Here is a 26,593-nt window from a genome sequence, read left to right as displayed (position 1 = left end):
TCCAGCCTCATAGCTTAAAATACCATCTATATGCCGGCAATTCCCAAGTTTGTATCTGTCCCTGAACTCTGGACTTACATGTCTAACTGCCTGCCAGATTCAGGTGGTCTTACAGGCTTCTCAAAGTTCGCACATCCAAAATCGGTACCCCCGGAATGACTACCCCGATTCCTCTAACTCATCCTGATTTTCCCTCAGGGCCTTTGCAGCTACTGTTCCTTCTGTCTGGAACATACACTCCCAGATCCAAAACTGGTCTTCAATAAATATTTGTCGAATGAAAGACTGTGTTGTATACTTGTTTTAGGAATTTGTTAGGTATGTTTGTCTGCTTCAAAGGCCATGCAAATTCCACCTACAGATAGTTATGTTCCACTTTAGGACTATAAATACAAACTTCTTCTTTTCTATTTCACTTGAAGTACAAAGCATACAAAATCAAAGTGAAGCTAGCAGTTGACCATGACAAAAGAGTTCAATAAACTCGTTGGAAACCTTTCAAAGCACTCAATTGTTTATCAAATGAATAAATGTATCAAGTGGATAAATAAAATTGTTAATTTATTTCCCAAACTATACACTAATTCTCATTTTGAATTTTCCAAATGGTAACTCATAATCTAATTTATGAAAATAAAGATTTTTGCTGCATTACGAACGCTAGTGACTTTAGATAACTAACCAAAAGAAAGAAAACAACTTAACTCCCCTCCCCACACATTACCCTGCTTTTGAAAGAGATCTGTTGGGAACTGGGGGAGAGATGGATACTACGAGGAAGAATATTATTTTATAATAAAGGGTATAAAAAACCCATACCTTAGATGTGCCAATTTACAAATAAAAGCAAGAGAATCTATCATTAAGCCAGCATTCCAAGGTTCACAGCCAAGTTACCTCGTTCCTAGTGCCATTGTAGAAATGTCTAATTCTGTTCAGTAATCATTAAACACAAATAAATAGCGGAATGAAAGCCACTCTAATTTAAACAAAACTTAGTATAAGCAAACAGTGTTAACCCATGAAAAATTAAGGAGACCACTGGAACACTTCAGACACTATTTTTAAAGTTCAGAACCAACATTGTTTATCACCCCTGACATTCTACTTTAACAACAACAGCAACAAAAACCTTTATTTTTTGAGTATGTAGGTATTTGGGCTAGAGGTATATAGAGAAGAATGGTAAAATTCTAGGTCTCATCTTCAAAACAAAGAAAAACCCAACAATAAAATATGCATATGTGTATCTTAAGTGGATATAAAAATACACTTTAAGAAGTCACTTGGAGTTTAACATCTAACTGTTCTTTCACTGAAAACCTATCATATGAGGTGCATTTTAACTGAGTCAAAGATTCTGTTTTTAAAAATTTTTTTAATTTTTTTGTTTATTTATTTTTGAGAGAGAGAGGGAGAGAGAGAGAGAGAGAGATGGAGATGGAGCAGGGGAGGGGGAGAGAGAGAGGGAGACACAGAATCCAAAACAGGTTCCAGGCTCTGAGCTGTCAGCACAGAGCCGGACGTGGGGCTCGAACTTGGGAATGGCGAGATCATGGCCTGAACTAAGTCAGACGCTTAACTGACTGAGCCACCCAGGCGCCCCGATTCTGTTTTTTTTTTTTTTTTTTTTTTAATTTTTTTTTTTCAATGTTTATTTATTTTTGGGACAGAGAGAGACAGAGCATGAACGGGGGAGGGGCAGAGAGAGAGGGAGACACAGAATCGGAAACAGGCTCCAGGCTCTGAGCCATCAGCCCAGAGCCTGACGCGGGGCTCGAACTCACGGACCGCGAGATCGTGACCTGGCTGAAGTCAGACGCTCAACCGACTGCGCCACCCAGGCGCCCCTGATTCTGTTTTTTTTTTAAAACAAGATATTTTCAGATTATATACTGTATCCAGAGAAGAAGTGTAAATTTGGGCAATAATTAGAAGAACTACAAACCTGTTGGCAGGAACAAATAAGTATATCACTTTCTTAACTGCCTTTTGATATTTAATGTAATCTGTTTCTTCTATGTGAATGCAGTACCCCTAATTATTTTAACCTGCTTGATAGAAATAACAGTAAATCCCCTACCCACTCTGTTAAGTGTCAACACACACAAAGTCCTTCATCCGCTCGTCTGCAACCCGCTAGCCATAACATTAACTATGGGCTCCTTCCCAAGCATGTCTCTGGAAGCAAGTATCCCTTCTGCTGTGGCTGAAATTGAGCAGCGTTACGGGGCAAAAAAAAGATGCTATCCTTTGGACTATTGTATCTAATCACATTCTAAGAGAGAGATGCTCATCCATATACTATCGATTGAGAAAAGCATCCAGTAGACAGATAATGCTGAACACACGATAATCAGAGAACAGCAGTAAGCATTTAGAACAAACATCAATCAGAGCTGCAACATGAATATCCTCCCCAAATAGGGAGAATATAAAGCCATTTTATCTCCCCACAATTCACTCGTGCTACTTTCAGGTTTCTATGAACAAGAATGATAACCCCTTAACTTATTCAAGAATTGAAGGGAACTGCAGACGCAGCATTTCCTGTGGAAAGAACTGGAGCTTTTTCTTCTTCTTCTTTTTAGGAACGGGAGCTTTGTGCACATCCCCATGGCTCTGCTCTTCTGCTCTCAGCTTCATTCCACTTGCTTTTTCACAGGTAAGATACAGCTATTTCACCAGTTCAGAATAACTCAGACTTGCGTGATCATAAAAATAATCTGGGGGTGCTTGTTAAAAGCCATTAAACATTCATGGGTCCCATCCCCAGAGGGCTTGGGAGCTATAGCTTGACAAGCACCCCAGGTTGAGTCTTGCTATAAGGCCAGTTTGGCAAACACTGACTTCTCTCAAAGGGCTATTTCCTTAGCATAAAAAACTAATCTATGACATGGATGAAGAAGGTCTATTGATCAACTCTGTCAATTAATTCTCTTGAAACTTCTATCCCTCAGTTACACCTTGCTTTAGTTTACAAAGGCATTTGTTTGGAGGATTCAACAGCGAGCACTGTTCTCTTATGCATCACCCAATCCTTGGAAGCCACTCTTTTTTTTTTTTTTTTTTTAATCTTAATTTCTTTTTGAGAGAGAGAGAGACAGAGTGTGAGCAGGGGAGGAGCAGAGAAAGAGGGAGACACAGAATCTGAAGCAGGCTCCAGGCCCTGAGCTGTCAGCACAGAGCCCGACTCAGGGCTCGAACTCACGAACCGTGATATCATGACTTGAGCCAAAGTCGGATGCTCAACCGACTAAGCCACCCAGGCGTCCCACTTGGAAGGTACTCTTAAGAGAGGTTTTCAACAATCTCCTCCTAATGCCAGACCCATTCTCCTCATCAAGTCTGTCCTGCAGCAGCAGCTGAAGGCCGGGTCTTGATTCTGGACCTTCTCTTTCCCTGGCTTCCACAAGGCCACTTCCCTTCACCCCATCATTCCTGGTGCTCTCAATCTCCAGCAAGCAGGCCATGGAGTTCTAGCTTTAGCCAATGCCCATGGCTTTGACTTCACGTGGAACATGACGGCTCCCAAACCTATATGGTATTTACCATCCACCGTCTCTCTACCTGCTCTAGTTCCATTTCCAGCAGGGCGCACCCGTTATCGCCACAAAGCGTTCAGATGAATCTTCTCTCCCACATCCTTCTCCATTTGCCTTGTCACTTAACACTTACATGAGACATCATGTCTACCTTCTCCCTCACGTTCTACATTTAGACAACAGTCAGGTACTATTGATTCTATTTCTGAAGCTTTTAAATCGTCGTCTTCTTCTTCATTACCGATGCCCTTGTCCCAGAACCGATTCTCACTTGTCATCAGAACACCTTCAAAAGCCTTTCTGACATATTTTCCTGCCTCAGGTCTCTCTCCCCTGTGCAGTTCCAACAGTTTTGTTTCTATAATAGAGATCTGATAAAGTCCTGAAGCTCCCTGTGCTCACCAAATAAAGGCCACACTGCTTGGTATAGCACATACAGCCTTTCATAATCAGGCATAACCCCCCATCCCACTGCCACATGCATGCACGCACACACACGCACGCATACGCAGGTTTCTAAACTTTTCAACAAAGTTCCCTTTTATTCTTTATCTTGCATCTTAAATGATTTCATTTGCACAATAAACATCATTTCTAAGAAACTCCCCCATTTGTAGAGGAAATACTTAAGTACCAACCAAAATACTGAACATTTCTTGGGGCGCCTGGGTGGCTCAGTCGGTTAAGCCTCCGACTTCAGCTCAGGTCACAACCTCGCGGTCCGTGAGTTTGAGCCCCGCGTCGGGCTCTGGGCTGATGGCTCAGAGCCTGGAGCCTGCTTCCGATTCTGTGTCTCCCTCTCTCTCTGCCCCTCCCCCGTTCATGCTCTGTCTCTCTCTGTCTCAAAAATAAATAAACGTTAAAAAAAAATTACAAAATACTGAACATTTGTTAAAAGTCATAGCTAAGATTACTATCTTAAGTTTGATACAATTCTAGTTCAAAGCCAAGAAACCTGACTGTTTAATTAGGCTTCTCCTCACTGGATATCCACTTTCCATTTAGTTATTTAAAAATACTGATAATTTCATGGATCTCCACTTTTGCCTTGGAGATCCAGGAGCCCTGGCTTGGGAATCACTGCTCTGGGCTTTGCAGCCTAGAGCGGCCTTGACACTTCACATTCAAGGACTCACACACTCGACATCCCCATTGGCTTTATTCTCCAACTACTCTTATATCGCTCACTATCCATTCTAGTGTAGTTAATTCTTCAACACAATGATCCCCCTGTCACAGCTGGGGCTTACAGGCAAGCTGAGCTGCCCATGCATCCACCCGTGGGCCCTAACAGTGCCTGGCCCCTACATGAAATGCAATGTTTGTTGGGGGCACCTGGGTGGCTCAGTCGGTTAAGCGTCCGACTTCAGCTCAGGTCACGATCTCTCGGTCCGTGAGTTCAAGCCCCGCATCGGGCTCTGGGCTGATGGTTCAGAGCCTGGAGCCTGCTTTGGATTCTGTGTCTCCCTCTCTCTCTGCCCCTCCCCCGTTCATGCTCTGTCTCTCTCTGTCTCAAAAATAAAAATAAAAAAAAAGAAATGCAATGTTTGTTGAATGAAACATCTTCGCAGGGCAGCCGCTATTATACATACAAAAGAAACACAAAACAGAAGCTGAGAAAGATGTGACTTGCGTAAGGTCATGCACCAAACAAGAGGTTTTGGACAGAAGCATGAATTTAGGTTTTTAAACTCTATCATTCTGTTAACGATAAGTTTTCATAAATAGCAACTACTATATTACTATAATGTGCAGCTTTTACTCATTCCAGAAATTTCATCAAGATGCCGTCTATCCTGTTATTGCTCTGATTTGCCCTCAACTGAGCAGAAATGACCTTACGCCATAATGAATATCCAATTTTGAAAAACCATTTGCTCTGACTTCAGACACCCAGAATACCTGCCTATTTACAATTAAGTTTATCAGAGTCTGGTAAGTAGATGCTAAATTCTTTCATACAATAATTTTAAAGGAGGCTTACTACCTGTAGACATTTCCCATGCGAAAGAGAAGCAGGTGACAGGAGAACATTATATTGAGTGAATAGTTTCTGCATTAACAACTGCATTTTTAAATTGCACATTTCCTTTCTTTGAGGGAAGGGAGAGGGGAAAAAAAACTCTACAAAATTAAAGATGCAATTTGGCTCTCTCTTTCTGCCCCTTCCCCACTCACGCTCTGTCTGTCTCTCTCTCAAAAATAAATAAACATTAAAAACAATTTTTTAAAAAAAACAAAAAAACAAAGGGGCACCTGGGTGGCTCAGTCAGTTAAGCGTCCGACTTTGGCTTAGGTCATGATCTCAGTTTGTGAGTTCGAGCCCCGCATCGGGCTCTGTGCTAACAGCTCAGAGCCTGGAGCCTGCTCCGGATTCTGTGTTTCCCACTCTCTTTCTGCCCCTTCCCCACTCACACTCTCTCTCTCTCAAAAATAAATAAACATTAAAAATAAATAAGTAAATATATAAAAATGCAATTTGGTTAAATCTGCTTTAATGTAGCCAGGAATCTTCACCTAAACATATGCTCTTATTCAAGAAAGCATAGGTTCTTGTCCAAACACAAACTAGTACTAATTAGACTGTACTTCTTAGTCCTCACCTACTAAGTAAATCTTCAAATCAAACCTCCTTTATTTAAACATACCAGAGGACTAGCCCTGCCCCAAATCAAAACAAACGATGTCAAAAATCACCTGCTATACTTCATAGCTTTGCCACATCAGCTAAACCTTAAAGAATACCATTTAAGTTTTCAATGTTATAGACAACATGAGTACCGGATATCCATTCTCTATGAGATTAGAACATTTTTGGACACGCTCTTTCTGCTTTGTTCTAGGAGCCATTTTTAATCAAAATGGCCATTTACAAATGGAAAAGGGTGAAATATAAAAAAATAAAATTAATTCCCCCCCCCTTACATTTAGTTCTGTAACCTACAAGTTCTCCTCTTTGTATTTTATAATATTTTGTAGTAAAAATGTCCAGCAGCAGCTCCTCTCTTACAAAAAGGGGGAAAAAAAACAGATGAAGTTCCCAGGCAGTATTTAGGAAAAGAAGAAGCATGCTGGAGTCACAGCTCACAGCAGCTGATGAAAACCGAGGCCCTTTCTGCAAAATGCCTCGGTGTGTAAAGGCTTCTGAGTTCAAATAAAGAAGAGTATCCTCAGGGCGCCTGGGTGGCTCAGTGGGTTGAGCATCTGACTTCGGGACTTCGGCTCAGGTCATGATCTTGCAGTTTGTGAGTTTGAACCCCCCATTGGGCTCACTGCTGTCAGCCTGTCAGTTTAGAGCTTGCTTTGGATCCTCTGTCCCCCTCTCTCCGTGCCCCTCCCCTGCTTAGGCTCTATCAAAAAATAAATAAAACATTAAAAATGTTTTGGCTACTTTTTAAAGAAAAAAAAAGTTTATTTACTCATCTACATGCTCTTGAGATGTAGAGTAAGCAGTTTGGATAAAACCAATGAAAACTCCACCAAGAGAAAAAAAATGAACCTGTGGGTCTCATATTGCTTCTTGGGCATCAAAAGACAACAAGCAAAAATAACAACCTTAATTCCCCACCTCCCTCTTTTTAAAACAGTTTGCAAGTACCATACTTCTTCTTCACAGCTGTTTGTAATAAACGCTTGGTTAATTCAACTCTGTTCCTCCTCCTTTAAATAAACAGGATATTGGTCTATTATTATGCAACGCCGATATTGTCTGGTTTTTCACTTTTTTAAAGAGCACTTAGGAAGAAGTTTTATAAACCTGGCATATGTCTCTTTTGTTGGCTCTATCAATTTACTTATCCAAGGCTTCTCCAACTTTCCACACTATCTCAAGCTACCAGGAAGACCCCTAACCACGGGCCTATCTCTTCCTAGAAGATTCTGTTTGCCCAAGATCACTTACTCTCTGCCAGGCAAAACTCCTCTATTTTCACTCTCCTTGTGTCTGAGAAAGAAGTGGTCCTCCTGTTTGCCAAGTAGATCCTCTCCAACGACTTCCATCTCCTGCTCTATTCCTTTCTCCTCCAACCTGTCTCTACAGGTTCCCTCCTCTGAATGGATAACCACTCCTAGAACTTGCCTGAGGTCAAGCTGAGCAGTGCAGGAAGGAGGGAGTGGGGCTGAACACCATAGATGAATCCTTACCATCTTGCAATCTGAGCACTCTGTTGCTTGACTTCTATTCTTTACGCGTGCTTACCACCAAATCCCTCATTCTTCTCAGTCCTCACCCTACACCTCCAACCCAACGCATGGGATTTGTCTCCTCTGCTGGCTCATCTTCTCTAAAATATAAGGCATTTTTTTTTCAATGTTTATTTATTTGAGAGAGAGAGAGAAAGAGAGAGAGCAAGCAGGGGGAGGGGCAGAGAGAAAGAGGGAGACACAGATTCCGAAGCAGGCTCCAGACTCTGAGCTGTCAACATAGGGCCGGACGTGGGGCTTGAACTCACAAACTGTGAGATCATGACCTGAGCTGAGGTTGGACCCATAACCAACTGAGCCACTCAGGTGCCCCAGATGTAACGCATGTCTTGAGGTCTATCATGAGCCTCCTCTTTCTTACAGCTTCAACTCTGTACTCTGATTTCTCTCCAACTACAGGCCATCATTTTTAGCTGCTTCCCAAATTACTCCTTCTGGGTGGCCTGCCTGTACCTCCAAGTCACCATGCCCCAACACCATGCCCCTTACCTTTTCTTCCCTGCTCTCCTCAATTTCCCCACTTCCCCACGTGTACCCCCATCTTCTGACCACCCCGTCTCAACTCAGTCTGTGGACAGGGGTGCCCAGGGAGGAGGAAATCAATTCATTTGCCAGGAACCAAGATTCTGTCTCAAATCTCTCAAATCTCTCCCCTCTGTTCTATATCCACTTAACAACAAACTTAAACAGACCTGGCATTCAAGATACTCTACACACTTCTCCAACTGTAATGTGCATGGGAACCATATGCCGATCATGTCAAAACCCAGATCCTCCTTCAGTGGATCCGGATGGTGCCTGATTCGTATTTCTAGCATGCTCCCAGGGCATGACGACGTTACTAGTGTTAGACTCTACATACACAATCTGGTCCCAACCTATTGTTCTAGCCTCATCTTCCACAACTCTCCACCCAGCACACATCATATGTGCATGTCTGTATCTCCCTCATACACACAGGACACACACACACACACAGATATACAGACAAAAATGTTCCCTAAACATCCTTTCCAGCTTCTGTGCCTCTTCCTGTTTCCTCAAGTCCAGTGTTTGTTCACCATGATCCTACTCACATTTCACAAACCAATTCACTCCGCCATGGCCTTTTCTTAGCTTTTTACCTACTTCACCCCCAAAACTCCACCCACTGAACATCACAAAAACCGTGGGACACTCGGGGCACTCCTTCTGTTCTGTAATGTCATTACGGGTCTCCTCATCTAATCCTCACTGCTAGACGACACGCACCTCCTGGAAGACAAGGACTATCTGCCTCTGACCTCTGTTAACCCCAGGGCATCCTGGGGGCTGTCAGTGCCAGTAAGCACCTGCTGCAGTGGACCTGTAGCTAAGAAAAATGAAACATCTACTTTACTTCATGTAACTTACTTTGACCAGATGCCTCAGAAGTTTAAGGAAAACAAAAACACTCTTCCAGGAAAGTTAATTAGCAAAATCTATGAAAATTTTGTCAAATGTTTGCTATTTAAAAGGAAAAAATCTATATACAAATGTTCCAATAATGCCCAGAAAATTGTGGTACTATCCCAGGCGTATAGATTGAGGTTCTGATATTTAACTGAAAATGAAATCTAACTTGTTAGGATCTAGTAATTGCTATATTACAAGCTCACAATACTTTCTAATACAGTTCCTTGCCCTCTCTGGTTTAATTTACCTAATGCTCCTTCTATCACTCGGTTTGTTAGAGGGGACATCACTTTTTCCCCCACTTGTGCTGACATTAGCTGCCTGCAAAATACGTTACTATTAAAATGTCTTACATTTGTGTCCAGTCTTTGAAAAGTGTTTAAAAAGATGTAGCCTAATGTAACATTTTTAAGGAGGCTAAGCAAATCAACCAAGACAACCATATCTTAAATGTTTACATCTCTTAAACCCTCTAAATATCAAAGAACTGCCAAAATTCAAGACCTACCCACAGCTCTTAAACTTTGGTGCGTGCAAGAGTTGCCTGGAGTGCTTGTTAAACCTGCAGATTCCAGGTTCTTAGCCCAAGAAAGTCTAATTTGGTACAACTGGGGTGGGGCCTAAAAATCTGTACAGTTAAGCAGCATCCCAGGTGATCTGATGCAGATGTTCTGCAGATCTCAATTAGAGCAACATTAACCTCACCCCCTGGTCCAAGGGCCAGCCACTACAGGGGTGTGTTTAAAGGGAATTACAGAAACCTCTTTGTAAAGTCCTTTCCCCGAACAGCTATCACCCCAGCAGGGATACTGGGGTGATCCACAGAAGACAAAAAAGGGGAAGGAGTCCCTGCAACAGGAATCAAGTTCGAAAACAATGAAAGAGGGAGAGTGCTGTTTCTTTCCCACCTTTGCGCTCCATTCCCTGAGCATCCCCCAGACACCTTCGAGGATGCTGCATTTGCCCGCAAGCGAGGACGGGGGAGAGGCCAGTCGCTGGCCGGGGGGATGGGAACGTGGCTCTGCGCTCACCCCTCCCCCCCGGGTCACCGCACGTCTCCGTGTGCTAGAGGCCACTGCCGAGGGGGGAACCACGGACCCCACAGCCTCCGCGAAGCGCATGCGTAAACAAGTGGACTCCCGGGTCGCCGGCCAGGGCGCTCAGCCCGCGCCGCTCACCTGCCTCGCGGCTGTAGCTCGGCCTCGTCGTCGGGCTCCGGCTCCCGCGGCTCCTGCTCGACCGCGGCCGCCGGCACTGCTTCGGCGTCCTCCACCGTCACCTCGGCCGCAGCCACGGCCCCCGCAGCCGGCACCCGCGCTGCTGAAGTGGGAGCGGCCGCGGCGCCCAGGCCGAACGCCGCCTCCACCTTCGGCGCGGGGAGGTCGGGGGCGCGCCCTGCGGCCACCGTGCCAGCCGCGAGCCCCAGCAGCAGCTGCAGCAGCAGCAGCAGCGCCCGCACGAGCGGCCCCGGGCGGGTGGCGCGCTCCATCAGCGTCCCACCCCGCGCGGGGACATGGAGGTGCAGCCGCCGGCGCCTGCTTCTCCCGGTGCTAAAAGCCCCTGACCAGGACCAGGACGCGCTAGGGACCCCGCCGCCTCCCCGACCGTCTGGGCTGCCGAGTGGAGCTGGCCCGGCCACGTCTTAGCCCGGCCTCCGCCACCGCCACCCGAGTGACAACCTCCCTCAGTCATCGCCCATTGAACAAACTTTCGGCGCGTCTCTTCTCTGATTGGCTGCGGCCACCGCCACTCTGGAGACCTAGGTTTGTCCTGTTGGAGAAGGTGGGCTTTTCCCGGATGTCAACATCACGCCTACCAATCAAATCGTATTGCCGTCTTCCGGCGCCCGGCCCCCTCCCGGACGCGGTTACCAATGAGAAACGGCCCTTCCCGCAATCTTCTTACCTGATTGGTAGGCCCCTCGGTACCCGGAATACATTTCCCCGGAGCAGATTGGCCATCGCTGTGGTTGGCCTTGCCCCTCAAAATGAGGCGCTAGAGCAGACTTGAAGATCATTGGTAGAAGTGGATGCTCCTCAAAGGTCTGAGATAACTTCTTCTTGATTGGTTGGAAGCGGCACTTAATACGTGGCGGATTCTGACTGTGGAGAGGATGGTCCCAAGTGAAAGGAAGAGTGGGAAGCGAGTCCCTGGTGGCCGGGAGGCGGCCGACCTTAAAGGAGCTGCCACTGTGGCTCTTCTAAAGCCTGGTCTGTTTGGAAAAGCAAAAGCGAAGTAGGGAAAATGAGTGGCGGTACAAGACGTGTGGTCCCCAGAAGTGGAAGGGGCAGGACGGGCTCAGCAGAGTATCCTGCTTGTGGTCGTGATGGTGCTGAGAAATACTGCCTGCTAGAGATGCCGGCCTATAGAGGATCCAGTCTCCCTGACACGCCCCCTTCCTTGTTATAAAGGAGAAGTAGTCCAGGCCCTATGCGGCGACTAATTTGTCTAAAGTCACACACCTACTACTTGCGAAACGATGACTTTAATCCAAGCCTTCTGACCCTGGTCTGGCATGCTTTGTACCTCGTTTATAGGGCTCTGACGAAGAAAGATAAGACTGCAAAAGGTCAAACTGGAGAAAATTTGAATGTTCATCTCAGGCGATGGACCTTTTCATACGGCAGTTAAAGAGACCCTGAAAATTTTTGAGCAGATTGAAACGGTAAGATGCGTCCATCAGCAGTGTATTCAAAAGAATAACATCAAAGATGAGGAAGGTAGCTGGGAGGCTGTAGCTGGGAGGCTATTGCCTCATCAAAACTCTGAAGTTTTTTTGAAAAATATTGGCATACAAACATTCTCTAATTTCTTCCGTCCTAAAGCAAAACAAACAAAAAGCCCCACTTCCTCTTCCACCTCCTGCCACACTTCCTTGCTCTTCAATACAGCAGAACTCTCCAGCGTTCTAAACATCTTGTCTTCAATTCTTCTCTTCCTCCCAAACACACTACAGTCAGGCTTTCAAGCTCAAGTCCACCAAAACTGCTCTCACTGAAGCCATCATTGCTAACTTAAAAGGACAACTCTGTCTTCATCTCATCATCTGTATTTAACCCAGTAACTCAGTGTTTCCTGTGTAAAACACTTTTCACTGGTTTTCCTGCCCCACAGGCCAGGTTATGACCCTCATTAGGCCTCATTTTATCTGAATCACCTCATTAAAGGCCGTATCTCCAAATACAGTTACGTTCAGAGGTACTGGGGGCAAGGGCATCATAGGAATTTGGAAATGGGGGAAGGTACACACTTCAGCCCCTAACACTCGGATGCTCAAAAGACTTGTTCCTTCACTTCTTTCAAGGCTCTGTTACCTTCCCAGTGAAGCCTCTCTGGACCACCCTTTTAAATATTGAAACCCCTCCCACAGGTCACTTCCTAAACTCCTCCCCTGATTTATTTCTCTCCTTAGACCTTAAATACTGTCATCTTTTTTTAAGTTTATTTATTTTTGAGAGAGACAGAGACAGCATGGGTGGTTGAAAGGCAGAGAGAGAGAGGGAGAGAGAGAATCTCAAGCAGGCTTCATGCCATCAGCACAGAGCCCGATGTGGGGCTCAAACTCATGAAACTGAGAGATCATGACCTGAGTGGGAACAAAGAGTTGGACACTTAACTGACTGAGCCACCCAGGCACCCCAGGACTATCATTGATATATCTGTTTTGCTTATCATCTGTCTCCTTCCACTTCTCTGTAAGTTCTAATGAGGATTTGCTCTTTGATATATTCCTAAATAGAGCCTAAAACAATGCAAGTTGTTTAGTAAATGTTTAAAAAATATTTATTGAATGAATGAATGAATTCATTCAATAGAAGGGAAAGAGACAAATGGACAGGAAGAGATTGTAGTTGCTGTAGATAGAAGGGAGTCATTAAGGAAATCCCAGAGTATCAGGCGAAGCAAAGGTATGCCTTCCATGGTGAAAGGTGAAGAAATACCCCTAAAGAATAACTTACTTTGAAAAAGAAAATAGATGAGAGAGTTCAAACTAGCTGACCATGGTTTACTCAACAAAACAGGAAATAAAATCTCTTGCCAAAGTGAGGAAGGTGTGAAAAAATTAACTTGAGATGAAAAATGATCGTTGACTACTTGTAATGGCCCATTTGAAATTAGCTAGTGTATATATGTTAGTGAACCTTACCTTCATGGTTTTTTAACTTTTTCAAAAAATGATCATGGCATGAACAGTAATCCAAGCTAATGAGTTAGGAGTCTGCTTGCCACCCGCAATTGATGTGGAAGTTTTGTTCCTTCACTTCTTCACTACTATTCAGGGAGTACCATGGGAGTAAGGGTGTGAGCAAAATAGGCCTGGTCCCTGCCCTTCTGAAGCTTAACATTTATCTGGTTAGGGGGACAGCCACTATTTTAATAATCACACATATATTTATATGATGAAAACAGGATAAGTGCCAAGATGAAAAGGCACAGACAGAAGAGCACAGTGGTGGAAAATGCCAGGAAGGAGGGTCAAGCTTTATACTCAGAAAAAAAAAAAAAAAAAACCCCATGGAAATATTTCCATTTTGGAAAAAGAAGAGTCATGATCATGAGTCATGGTCAGCTGACTAGGAAAATCACTTGAAGGAGGGAAGAGAATAGCTGCCAGTTGGGGGAGAGCATGGAGAGTCATGGTAGCTGCCTGGGAACCTTGGCCTATAAGTGTGAGTTCCTCAGGGAAGTGTAAGAATATTTGGGACCAGGAAGGATGGCTGACCACTAAGTCTGAGCCACAAAAGGAAGCTGGTGTGCTTAAGTATCGTAGCCTGGGGTTGCCCAGTTTAGAATTGACATTCTAAAACTGAGCATGGTCCAGAAGGTGAGCAAGGCAGGCCAGCGATTTAGAATCCGAGGCTCAGTCTGTTAGCAGAGAAGCCTGTATCTGGTGCTGCCTGAATTTGCCCTCTGTCCAGAGCTTTCCTAAAAGCCCCACTGAGGGACTTCTGCTTACCTTTCCCAGGCCAGGACCATGTCAAATCGTCATCTGGAGCCACAAAGGAATCCTACTGGCACTCTGAACAAAACTGGGGTTCTGCTAGTGAGGATGAAGGAGAGAATTGGTAACCCACTTCATCCAAGTATAATATGTGTACTTATGGAAAGTGCCTACTTGGGTAAGTTTCAACAGGTGTATACACCAGTCAAGATAACCGAACATTCCCACCTTGCCTGAGAACTTCCTCGTGTCTCCTCACAGGGTCCTTCTTCCACCCCAGGCTGCAGGTAATCAATGATCTGTCTTCTGTCACCGTAGACTTTCTACAATTTTTAATGTAATTGTACAGTATATACTCTTTTTGTGTCTGGCTTCTTTCACTCAACATGATGTTTTAAAAGTCAGGCATGTTCTTGCATGTAGCAACATTGTATTCATTTTTATTGCTGAGTAGTATTCCATTGCATATTGTTGTAACATTGGGAGATTTCCAATTTGGGGCTACTGAAAATAAAACTGCTATGAACATGCATGTAGAAGTCTCTGTGTACATAGGTGTAGTTTTTATTTCTCTTTAGTAAATGCCTAGAAATGGAATATTGGCTCATGTCGTTGATGTATGTGAAGTTGATAAGAATCTGCCAAACAGTATTCGTGCTCTGGCTAGATCAATCAATCCCCGAGTGAAGGATGTGAGAGTATAAATTTTTGTTTTAAGCCATTGCATTTTGGGATGGTTTCTTACACAGCATTATTATGGCAATAGTCAACTGATATAGCACTGTGTAGTTCACTGTGTGGCAAACTCTGTTGGGTGCCTACCCGTATAAATTCTTCTCTTTGCAAATGCTTTGACTAGCAATTTCACTAGGGAAGATGTGTCAATGTCCAGGGCTGCCTGGGTGGTTCAGTTGGTTAAGCGACCGACTCTTGGTTTCTGCTCACGATTCCTGAGATCTAACCCAGCATCGGGCTCTGTGCTGACAATGCGGAGTCTGCTTGGGATTCTCTCCCCGCCTTTCTCTCTGCTCCTCTCCCGCTCTCACTCTCTCTCAAAATAAATAAATAAACTTAAAAGCAAAGAAGATATGTAAATGTCCAATAAGCCAAACTTATTCCACCGTGGTTTCACTTTATACTCCTACCGGTGGCATGCGAGACTCCCAAGTTGTTCCATATCCTTAAGAACACTTGATGTCGTCAGTCTTTTAATTTTTGCTTTTCTTGTGAGTATGCTGTGATATTTCATTGTGTTTTTGGTGTGCATTTCCCTGATGGCTAATGATTTTGAGTGTCTTTTGATTTTGTGCTTGTGAAACATTTATACTCATATGGAACTCATGCCCTTCACCTGGGGGTTTGATCGAGCCAGAACACATTTTTCTTCTGGCCATGGCAGAAGCGCAAGAAAGATGAGTGGACATTACAGGGCCTCTTAAAACTGGAGTCAGGGGGCGCTTTGGTGGCTCAGTTCGTTGAGTGTCCAATGCTTGATTTTGGCTCCGGTCATGATCTCAGGGTTTGTGGGTTTGAGATCCACCTCAAGCTCTGTGCTGTGTCAGAATTCTCTTTCTCTCTCTCTCTCTCTCTCTCTCTCTCTCTGCCCCAACCCCACTCATGCTTTCTCTCTCTCAAAATAAATAAGTGAACTTAAAAAAAAAAAAAAACCGGAGTCAGAACTGCAGTACTGTTGGGCACATGGGTGGCTTAGTTGGTTGAGTACACAACTCTTGATTTCAGCTCAGGTTATAATCCCAGGGTCATGGGATCGAGTCCTACATTATTAGGCTCCACACTGAGCATGGAGCCTGCGTGGGATTCTCTCTCTCTCTCCCTCTGCCCTTCTCCCCTGCTTGCATTCTCCGCCCCCCCCCCCCCCCCCCCCCGCACTTCTCTTTCAAAAACAAAAAATAGGACTGCAGTGCTGGCACTTCCACTCGCATTCCATTGGCTAAGGCAAGCATATGGCCAGGCCCAGTATCAAGGAGGCAGGAAAATATGCCTCTTGTGAGAGAAACTGCAAAGTCACTGACAAAGGGCATGGGTACAAGATTTCAGAGAGCAAAAATCCAATCTACCACAAGTGCTGTGCATGAGAGTCATCAATTAGATCTGTGCCTGAATCTAGCATGAACAATTGCTTCAAAGCAATACACACAATGTAGTTATCACTCCGTATCTATTAGGAAAAATTCTATTTGGAAAAAAAGTATCAAGTGCTGGTGATGGTGTAGAGGAACTGGAACCCTCATGGTGGCTGGTCTGAAGGCAAAAATGGTGAACTATTTTGGAAACACTTTGGCCACTTTTTATACAATTAGACATACACTCACCAAAAGACTTAACAGTCCATTCCTAGGTTTTTACCCAAAAGAAATGAAAACATTTGTTCACACAAAGACCTCTATGTGAATGTTTAGCGGGGTTCCTCATTAATTTCCCAAACTGGATACACTGAAAATGTCTATCAACTAGTGAATGGATAAACAAGTTGCAGTTCCGCCTTGTGATGAAATGCTACTTAGCAGTAAAGAAGAACACCACACATGTATATTTCAGACCTCTGCTTTTATATGTCTGCTAACATCCCTGGAGCCAAAGTATGCCACACTGCCAAGTGCAAAGTCAAAGGGCAGAGAAGCAGCATAGCCATATACCAAGAGGCCACCACTAGAGTGGAGATGTGTATTACTACCGCAAGGCAGAGAAGATTTGTGACCATGCTTTATTCTACCACACCCACCATGAGTTCCCTTATCTGAGTGACTGAGTCTAAAGAAATGCGTTGAGGCTTCAGCGGGATAGTAACTGATAATTATCAGCTCCTGAATTTACACAGTTCAGTCCAGTCCTGGACAGATATAAACGATCGTTTCTGGTCCCCTTGGAGATCTTTCCAAAAGTGGGATCTGCAGGCATGTGCACATAAACGCAGAAACAAATCCCTACGTATATACCCACACATGCAAATGTATATGGGCTGTGTGTGTGTATATATGTCCAGTGTCCAGTTATACATGCCTTTCCTCTAAAAAAAAGGTGAGTCTCAGATTTTCAGAGGCTAAACTCTTAAGGAGAAAAAGGAGGGGCGCCTGAATGGCTTAGTCGGTAAAGCGTCGAACTCTTGACTTTGGCTTCAGGTCATGATCTCATGGTTCGTGGGATCCAGTCCCACGTTGGGCTCCATGCTGACAGTGCAGAGCCTGTTTGGAATTCTCTCTGAGCTGAATTCAAGAGGCAGACACTTAACCCCCTGAGCCACCCAGGCACCCGCATTTGTGTTTATTGAATTGGCACCAAGTAATCCTATTTTAATTGTTACAAGCAACAGAGAAAAAGTAAGTTTCGTATATATATATGATTCATTCCTGTCAAATAAAACCCAAAAAAACATAGTATCCTCTAAGAGCAAGTATTCTACATGGTTCAAATAAAGAAAAATGATGGGAGAATCAAATCCTCATACCACATATAATTTTATGAGTGGGCCAGACTGAAAACTGTATCTTAGCTATCAGTATTTGGTCAAATGCTTCCAGCTCTGATCTAAGAGCTGGTTTTAGACCACATCTCTCACTGAGAATGATGGTAAATTAGATTAAAAAAAAAAAAAAACCTTTGAAGGTATCAGAAAGCAACCAAGGCATCTAGGACTCAAAGGGCTAAGAATAGGAAAGGAAGAAAATATGAGATCAGAGTGACATTCTCCATCATTCCCCCCTGAGACATTTGCTGAAATTATAAGCAAAAAGTGCAGGACCTAGACCCAAGCAGAGAGGCGCATCTTAGGGAGCTTTTAGGAGTCTCAAGGCAGAACACAACGTGGAGTTCAGGGCTAACAAGAGAGCCAGGATTGGAAGGGCTCAGATTTCAGAGAAAAGAGAATTATTGAAAAGTGAGTTAGGGGCGCCTGGGTGGCGCAGTCGGTTAAGCGTCCGACTTCAGCCAGGTCACGATCTCGCGGTCCATGAGTTCGAGCCCCGCGTCAGGCTCTGGGCTGATGGCTCGGAGCCTGGAGCCTGTTTCCGATTCTGTGTCTCCCTCTCTCTCTGCCCCTCCCCCGTTCATGCTCTGTCTCTCTCTGTCCCAAAAATAAATAAAAAACATTGAAAAAAAAATTTAAAAAAAGAAAAGTGAGTTAATATTCCACCCCCTTTTCCCACCAAGGCATTTGCTGGTTCCTTAGCCATGCACCATGCAGGTAAGGTATCAAAAGCCTGAGCAGAAAGAAGGAGATAATAGGCTGACAAGTGAAATGGTCTCATCAGGCTTAGGGAGTCAAAAAACAGAAGCCAAGACCCAGCAAGAAGTGGGAACTCTGAAAAACACCGCCAGCAGAGACTCTGGACAGTCTGCAGATGGAAACAAAGATAAAGTGGAAATAACTTGCCTTAAAAAAGTAGCGTCAAAATACTATATACCCTTATTGGATTAGGGTGACCTGCCCCTATTCTTTCTGCCAGGAGAAAGTTAAATGATCTCTGGAGAAGGAAAACATATAGAGCTCCTACAATTATTCGTACACAGTGGTTAGCATTTGAACAAAAAAATCTATCAGCTATGAAAATAATTATGATTAATATCCTACATGCTGTTGTTTCCTCCGTGTCATTTCATGGTTCGATAAATAGTTCGCTTCTTTTTTCGTGCTGAATAATATTCCATTGTCTGGATGGACCACAGTTTATTTATCCGTTCACCTACCGAAGGACATCTTGGTTGCATGTAGGTTTTGGCAATCACTAACAAAGCTGCTGTTAACATCCATGTGCAAGTTCTTGTGTGGGCATAAGTTTTCAACTCCACTGGGTAAAAGGTAAGAGTTTATTTAGTTTTGTAAGAAACCAACAAACTGTCGTCCAAAGTGGCTGTACCGTTTTATATTCCCACCAGCAACGATTTAGAGTTTCTGTTGTTCTGCTTCCTCACCCTTGCCAGAATTTGGTATTGTCATTGTTTTGGATTTTAGCTGTTCTAATAGGTATATAATGGTATCTCATTTTAATTTGCGTTTCCCTAATGACACATAATTTGAGCACGTTTTTATATGCTTACTTTGCAACATCTATATATCTTCTTTTTTTTTTTTTAATGTTTATTTATTTTTGAGAGAGAGCAAAAGCGTGGGAGGTGCAGAGAGAAGGGGGACAGAGGATCCGAAAGCAGGATCCACACTGACAGCAGAGAGCCGATGCGAGGCTCCAACCCATGAACCGTGAGATCATGACCTGAGCCAAAGTTGGATACTCAGCCACCCGAGCCAGCCAGGCGCCCCTGTATATCTTCTTTAGTGAGGTGTTTGTTCAGGTCTTTTGCCTATTTTTTTATTGGATTATTCTTTTTCTCTTTGTCGAGTTTAAGAGTTCTCTGTATATTTTGGATAACAGTCATTTCTTAGGTATATCTTTTGCAAGTGTTTTCTCCCAGTCTATGGTAATGACAAGTTTAAGGCACGAAAGATTACTAAAAAAGAAAGGGGGGCATTTCATAATCATAAATGGGCCAATCGCTCTCCCTCTCCCAATGTGACAGCCCCAGCAAAAAAAGAGTAAGAAGGGGAAGACTGTCTCCTTAACAGACTTTGTGGCCGAAGATGAGGAACTGGTGGAGGAAGCACCTATGTCCCCAGACCAGTCGGCTGGGCTGAGGAGACAGATAACCTGGAAAGAGATATTTCAACCACTCGACACAGTCATGATGACCATATGTATAGGATTCCTCCAATTGACCATTCTATCTGCCCACTGCTCCAAGGGCTGCTCAGGAACCCAATATCAAGCAGGCCCATCTTCCCAAATTGCCACCTGCACTGTTTTTCTAGGGAACTTGCCCTGTGCTGTGACAGAAGACTCCATTAAGGAATTCTTTGGAGGATTCGATATCACTGCTGCTGTACCTTTACCATGTGAACCCAGCAACCCAGAGAGGTTCAGAGATTTGGGTTATGCTAAGTTTGAGAACCTGAGTTTGAATTCCTTGCTCAGTGCCCTGAGCCTCAAATGAACAGTCTCTATGTAACAGGAGAATCTGAGGGGATGTTGCTGCTCAAACGCAGGCTAAAAACAGGAATGGCCATTTTTGGGGTGGAGACAGAAATCAGGATTCTGACAAAACAGGTACACACTGGAGGGCCCATCTTGCAACAGACAGCTTTGATGACAATCTGCCTAGAAGAGGTGATGATAGCTTTGGAGACAAATGTCAGGACTGTTATGATGCGGGCCAGTATTGTGATGGGCATTGGGATGTGGTACCGTCATGGCCCGCACCAGGATATGGATTGATAAGGGGCTGGCATCACTGTATCACTATGACGACGGAAGCACCGGAGACTATGATGGAATCTATGATTCCAAGATAGGCAGGACAGAAGAGCATTTGGTAGTTGGCACCATAGGGATGATATCCACTGAGGAAGAAGGGACTGCTATGAAAACAGATATGACAGAGGAGATGATGGGTCATGGGGCTCCAGAGATTATTGCTCTCAGGATGGTTATAAGCATGATGCCTTTAGGCACACAGGTCCCCCCAACAATCTGAGTCAACGGCCGTGGGGTACTTCCAAGGAGGCTAATTCCTCTGCCAGCAGCGCACAGTCCATTTGAACAGCCTATGGGATGGCAAAGCCTGTCGACATAGGCGCTAGAGAAGTAGAAGAGTGGCTACAGAAGGGGCAGGAGAGAGAAGGAACAGAGGAATGTCAGCTGGATGAAGCAAAACTAGAATGTCAGCCTTGGGAGAGATTCCAAGATGGCAAGGTGAAGAAACTCAAGAAGGGGAACGGTTGAAGACAGGAAGTGAGTCATCATGGACTGGGAACTTAGCCCCATTTGGCAGACATGTGCAAAGAACAGAGCATGAGAAGTCTCTAGAAAACAATCAAGAGGAAGACTGTCACTCTCCAACTTCGAAACCTCCCAAACCTGAACAGCCTCTGGAAGCAGAATGGTCAAGTGCAGTGAAGTTCTAGCCCTCCTGCTCCATCTCAGAGCTCAGACGCTGCAGCAATCCCCTACCGGGGGTGGGGGGGGGGGGTTCCTGCTCAACCACCTGAGAAAAGACCACCATGGAAAGATGAACTTGAAGTACGTGGGGTGAATGTCCCGAAAGGTCAAAGTGGGAACTCCAGCTGTGGTTCAGGAGATGAGGGAAGAAAGACCACTGGAAGGAGTCACATAGGAAAGACTGCAAAATGGATCAAGTTCCCCGATCTGCACCTGAGCCAAAGAAACTTGAAGAAAATCTGGCCTCCAAGTTCAGTTCTGCTGTCTCTGTTGTCTCTGTTGCTGCTGTCTCTGTTGATGGTGGAGATGAGAATGAGGGAGAAGATTACATGGAATAGACCTCTACATTCTGTGCTTCCTCCTACCCTTTCTCCACCCTGGGACATTCAGGAACAAATCAAGCCTCTACCTAGAAAAGATAAAATAAAACTCACCATTTCCTGGGGAGAAAAGAAGGGGGATCAACTTACCAGGATGATTTAATATTCTGGGACTGGGGGATTTTCTGGGAGTTGGGACTTCCTGTTTTAACATAGAAAGTCCTGGGGTGCCTGGGTGACTTTGTTGGTTAAGCATCTGACTCTTGATCTTGGCTCAGATCATGATCTCACGATTCATGAGATCGAGCCCCGCATTGGGCTCTGTGCTGACAGTGTGGAGCCTGCTTGGGATTCTCTCTTTCACCCTCTCTCTCTGCCCCTCCCCTACTTGCCTCCTCCCTCCCTCCCTCTCCCTCTCTCTCTCTCTCTCTCTCTCTCTCTCTCAAAACAAACAAACATTTAAAAAAAATAATAATAAAATAAGAGGCACCTGGGTGGCTCAGTCAGTTAAGCGTTGACTTCGGCTCACGTCATGATCTCATGGTTCGTGGGTTTGAGCCCCACATCGGGCTCCATGCTGATGGCTCAGAGCCTGGAGCCTGCTTCAGATTCTGTGTCTCCCTCTCTCTCTGCCCCTCTCCTGCTCACGTTCTGTCTGTCTGTCTCTCTCTCTCTTAAAAATAAACATTACAATTTTTAAAAAAATAATAAAATAAAATAAAATAAAATAAAATAGAAAGTCCTGTGCAAACTGGGATATGTTGGTCACCTTTTATGGTGGCAAAAGACCAGGGAGCCTGGGTTCCAAGCTAAGCAAAGGCTTCCTTGCAGTCTCTGGTTTCCTCTGTCTTCCATCCTTACATCAATACAGCCTCAACTCCGCTCACCCTGCCTAGTAACCCAGCTTACAGCTCTGGTGCCTGCCTGGGCCTCCCTTCAATGGCCACACGGCCGATACATCTACCGTCCTTGGCAGCTGGACTCCATCTGTCTCTCAAGGGTTTTGTATTCAAAAGAGGGAGAAGGTACAACCTTTTCCTGCTTAAAAAAAAAAAAAAAAAAAAAAAAAAGGAAAGAAATATATGTATATATTTCTACGCCTCTATTTCTGTATCTCTATAACACTGGAAGAAGAAAACTGGTCACAGTTTTTGTTTCTGGGAAAACAAACAGGGTGGCCAAGGCACAAGGGTAAGAGATTAGGAGGGAGGCTTTTCCCTTTTTTAGTAGCTTTATTGAGATATAATTCACATTCACCTATTCACCTAGTTTAAGTGGACAATTTAGTATTTTCTAATTTTTGACAGATCTGTGCAACCAGGAAGGAGACTTTTTAAAAATATATTTATTTTGAGAGAGAGAGAGAGATAGAGAGGGAGAGGGACAGAGAATGAGTGGGGGAGGGGCAGAGGGAGAGAGAGAGAGAATCTTAGGCAGGCTCCACACCTAGGGTGGAGCCTGACACGGGGCTTTGATGCTTCTGGGATACATGCAATGAAAAGTCACATGGGGCGCAAGCCACACCCCAAACAGCAAGACCCCTCAGTGTTTTCATTGGTTGGGTAACTTTTGTTGCCAACCATCAGAGAACGGAGGGGAGCTCCTCCTATGACTGGGATCCAGTCTTCCCCCTCTTGCATCTCCAGGGACCTGCTTCTTTGCAGAGCACTGATTTTAGCATAGCACTAGGTCAGGATTTTCAGGTACTTGTCACCAAGCATGGCTTCCTGGGATAGCACCGTGTACAAGGGGGTGATCATACATTCGGTCTCACAACTCCCTCCAACACGGCACAAGTTAGAACATCTTCAAAAAGGTGTTTATGTTTATCTTAAGTGTTCTTTCTAAATTCACTCTGATTTGCAACAGTGAATCTATGTTACCTGTGTATTTTTTAAGTTAAAAATAAGTTAAAATTTAAGGCCTCCTACAGGAAGCCTTCCTGACTCCTCCCTCATTTCCTCATGATAGTTTTAGTTCCTTTAGTTTCCATAAAATCCACCTCTAGCTCACCTCTAGCACAGAGCTTATTCTAAGGCATTTTAATCACCTGTTTAATTACCTAGGTCCCCTTTAGACTGTGATTTCCTTAGGGCAGGTGCTGTGCCTTTCATAACTGGGTCTCTAGGGTCTTGCATGGAGCCTGGTGCACTGAGCCCTTCATCTTTCCACCTCCCCTAAAGTGTCCTGCTTTTCACACCCAGCTCTGTCAACAACTAACCTTACCACACCGATTCTCAAAGAACCCAAAGAAGACTTCTTCTCTTCAGTCGGCTGGCATATCTTACTAAGCCCTGAGTACCCAACTGTATGCAATAATATGAGAAAGTAAGGATTCCAGAGGGACTTGAACACACCCATCTTAGGAATGCTAGAAATTAAGGCAAGTCCCAGGCATGTTATTTAGGTGGGAACTATATTCATTCATATGTTCATACCTCTGGAATGAAAGTTAAAGGAAGGGAAGAGGGTGGTGAGTTAGGGGCTGGAACTAGATCTTGAGACAAGATAAAAATTGGAGGGAGGAAGGGCAGGGAAGGCACAAATCTCTGCTTTGGAAAACAAATTGTTGGAGGGACAGAGCATCATACAAACACTGAACTTACACAAATTCCATTAGGTATACTTGGAAGAAAGGAAGGGAGGAAAAGGGAAAGAAGAAAAAGGGGAAAGGGTGGAAAAAAAGATACAAGAGGAATAAATATTTAAATGATACAAGCTTTCATAATCCTTTTAACATACCAGAGATCCCATACAACATTTCACACAGTTGTTTCTAAAGAGCTTTAGAAGGAAGACGTGACATCTATTTTCCAGTAGTGTGTAAGGATTCAGCTTTGACCACTTGGATTATTAGAAAAGGTTTTTTTTTTTTTTAAGTTTATTTATTTTGAGAGAGACAGAGCGCGAGTGGGGGAGGGGCAGAGAGGGAGAGAGAGAATCCCAAGCAGGTTCCATTTGTGCAGTCAGCACACAGAGCCCTATGTGGGGCTCTAATCCATGAAACCGTGAGATCACGGGTTGAGCCGAAATCAAGAGTCGGTCACTTAACCGACTGAGCCACCCAGGCAGCCTGGGGATTATTAGGGGAGCTTTAAAAAACAAAACAAAACAAGACAAAACAGAACACAAATGCCTGCATCCCACCCGCAAAAATCTGATGTAATTAATTGGTCAGAGGTGCAGCCTGGGCTTCAGACTGGTTAAGAACTCCCAAGTAATTTTCTTTTCCAATTTTAAAAATTGTGGTAAAATGCACAGAACATAAAATTTAACATCTTAACCATTTTTAAGGCTATAGTTCAGTGGGGTTTAAATATACTCAGAGTGTTAGGCAACCATCACCACCATCCATCTCCAAAACTCTTTTCATCTGTAAAACTAAAACTCTATACCCATGGAACAATAACTCGCACCCCTCACCTCAGCCCCAGGAAATCATCATTCTACTTTCTGTCTATATGATTTTGGCTGTTTAAGTACCTCATAGATGTGGAATCATACAGTACTTGTCTTTTACGTCTGGCTTAGTTCAACTAGCATGATATCGTCAAGGTTCATCCATGTTGTTAGCATGTGTCAGAATTCCCTTCCTTTTTAAAAAAATTTTTTTAAAAAAATGTTTATTTATTTTTGAGACAGTGAGCAGGGGAGGGGCAGAGAGAGAGGGAGACACAGAATCTGAAGCAGGCTCCAGGCTCCGAGCTGTCAGCACAGAGTCCAACACGGCGCTCGAACTCACGTGCCACGAGATCATGACCTGAGCTGAAGTCGGACGCTTAACTGAGCCACCCAGGCACCCTGGAATCCCCTTCCTCTTTAAGGCTGAATAATACTCCATTGTATGTATATAACACATTTTGCTCATCCATTTCACATTGTAACTATTGTGAATAATGCTTCTCTGAACATGGGTGCACAGGTATCTCTTTGAGACCCTGCTTTCAGTTTTTTTGTGTATATACCCAGAAGTGGAATTGCTGGATCATATGGTCATTCTATTTCAAGTGTTGGAGGAACCTCCGCACTGTTTTCCATAACGGCTGCACCAATTTACATTTCCACTAACAGTGCATAAGGGTTCTAATTTCTCCCCATGCTTGTCAACACTTGTTATTTTCTGGGCTTTTGGTAGTGGTTATACTAATGGTTGTGGGGTGGTGTCCTCTTGTAGTTTTGGTTTGCATTTCCCTAACGATAGTGATTTTAAGCGTCTTAAGATGTGCTTAATGGGCATTCATATACCGTTTTATGAAAAATATCTATTCAAGTCCTTTCCTTGTTTTTGAGTCAGGTTGTTCAATTTTTTGGCTGTTACATCTTAGAAGGCCTCTGTATATTCTGGATATTAATCCAGATCCCTTATCAGATACGTGGTTTACACATATTTTCTCCCATTCTGTGGGTTGCCTTTTTATTCTGTTGAATAAATCATCAAATGGGGGCACCTGGGTGGCTCAGTCAGTTGAGCATCTGACTTCGGCTTAGGTCATGATCTCACAGTTCATGAGTTCAAGCTCCACGTCAGGCTCTGTGCTGACAGCTCCGAGCCTGGAGCCTGCTTCGGATTCTGTGTCTCCCTTTCTCTCTGCCTCTCCTCCCCTGCTTGTGCTCTGTCTCTCTCTCTCAAAAACAAATAAACATTAAAAAAAATTTAGGATGCTTGGGTGGCTCAGTCAGTTAAGCATCCTACTTTGGCTCAGGTCATGATCTCACAGTTCCTGGGTCCAAGCCCCGCCTCGGGCTTTGTGCTGACAGCTCAGAGCCTGGAGCCTGCTTTGGATTCTGTGTCTCCCTCTCTCTCTGCCCTTCCCCCGCTCTCTCTCTCTCTCTCTCTTTCTCTCAAAAATAAATAAACATTTAAAAAAAATTTTTTTTAACTGGAAAAGGTGGGGGGAGGGTGTGAATCAAGCATTTCAGTACAAACTATACCACTGAGTAATCAAACATGATGAGGGAGGCTTCTCTTTATAGAAGTATTCTACTAATGAAGAAGTAAGGATAGAATTAGAATTCTGCCGTTTTGTACCTCTGATGAATTAATGGGTATAGACCCTAGAGCCAAGCAGTGGCATCACAATAGATAGACAACCATATGTAATATACCACCGGATAAAACTATATGGTACTACTTATGAAGTC

At 44.1% G+C, this 26,593-nt stretch overlaps 2 protein-coding genes and 1 pseudogene across 3 annotated transcripts in view; 2 read left to right on the top strand and 1 right to left on the bottom strand.

Annotated features, from left to right (window-relative positions):
* Window positions 1-10,896, bottom strand: part of EIF2AK3 (eukaryotic translation initiation factor 2 alpha kinase 3) — a 70,287-nt gene extending 59,391 nt beyond the window's left edge. Inside the window, exon 1 of the mRNA XM_025927309.2 lies at window positions 10,361-10,896. Within this exon, the coding sequence (XP_025783094.1) occupies window positions 10,361-10,671 (311 nt within the window). The 5' untranslated portion in view covers window positions 10,672-10,896. The remainder of the gene's footprint in view (window positions 1-10,360) is intronic.
* Window positions 10,897-11,259: 363 nt separating this feature from the next.
* Window positions 11,260-26,593, top strand: part of RPIA (ribose 5-phosphate isomerase A) — a 76,158-nt gene continuing 60,824 nt past the window's right edge. Inside the window, exons 1-3 of one of the 2 annotated variants that reach the window (XM_086700624.1) lie at window positions 11,260-11,847; window positions 14,149-14,302; window positions 14,386-14,411. In XM_086700624.1, the coding sequence (XP_086556750.1) occupies window positions 11,773-11,847; window positions 14,149-14,302; window positions 14,386-14,411 (255 nt within the window). In that variant the 5' untranslated portion in view covers window positions 11,260-11,772. Of the gene's footprint in view, window positions 11,848-13,804; window positions 13,853-14,148; window positions 14,303-14,385; window positions 14,412-26,593 lie in introns of those variants that run through there. The other variant, XM_086700626.1, reaches the window with a different exon arrangement.
* LOC112864168 (eukaryotic translation initiation factor 4B pseudogene) lies at window positions 18,259-21,875 on the top strand (annotated as a pseudogene).

This window comes from Puma concolor, chromosome A3 (assembly GCF_028749965.1).
Source record: "Puma concolor isolate L17-30 chromosome A3, mPumCon1.1.hap2, whole genome shotgun sequence".
Taxonomy (NCBI): domain Eukaryota; kingdom Metazoa; phylum Chordata; class Mammalia; order Carnivora; family Felidae; genus Puma; species Puma concolor.
This window is presented reverse-complemented; position numbering and strand designations above follow the sequence as displayed.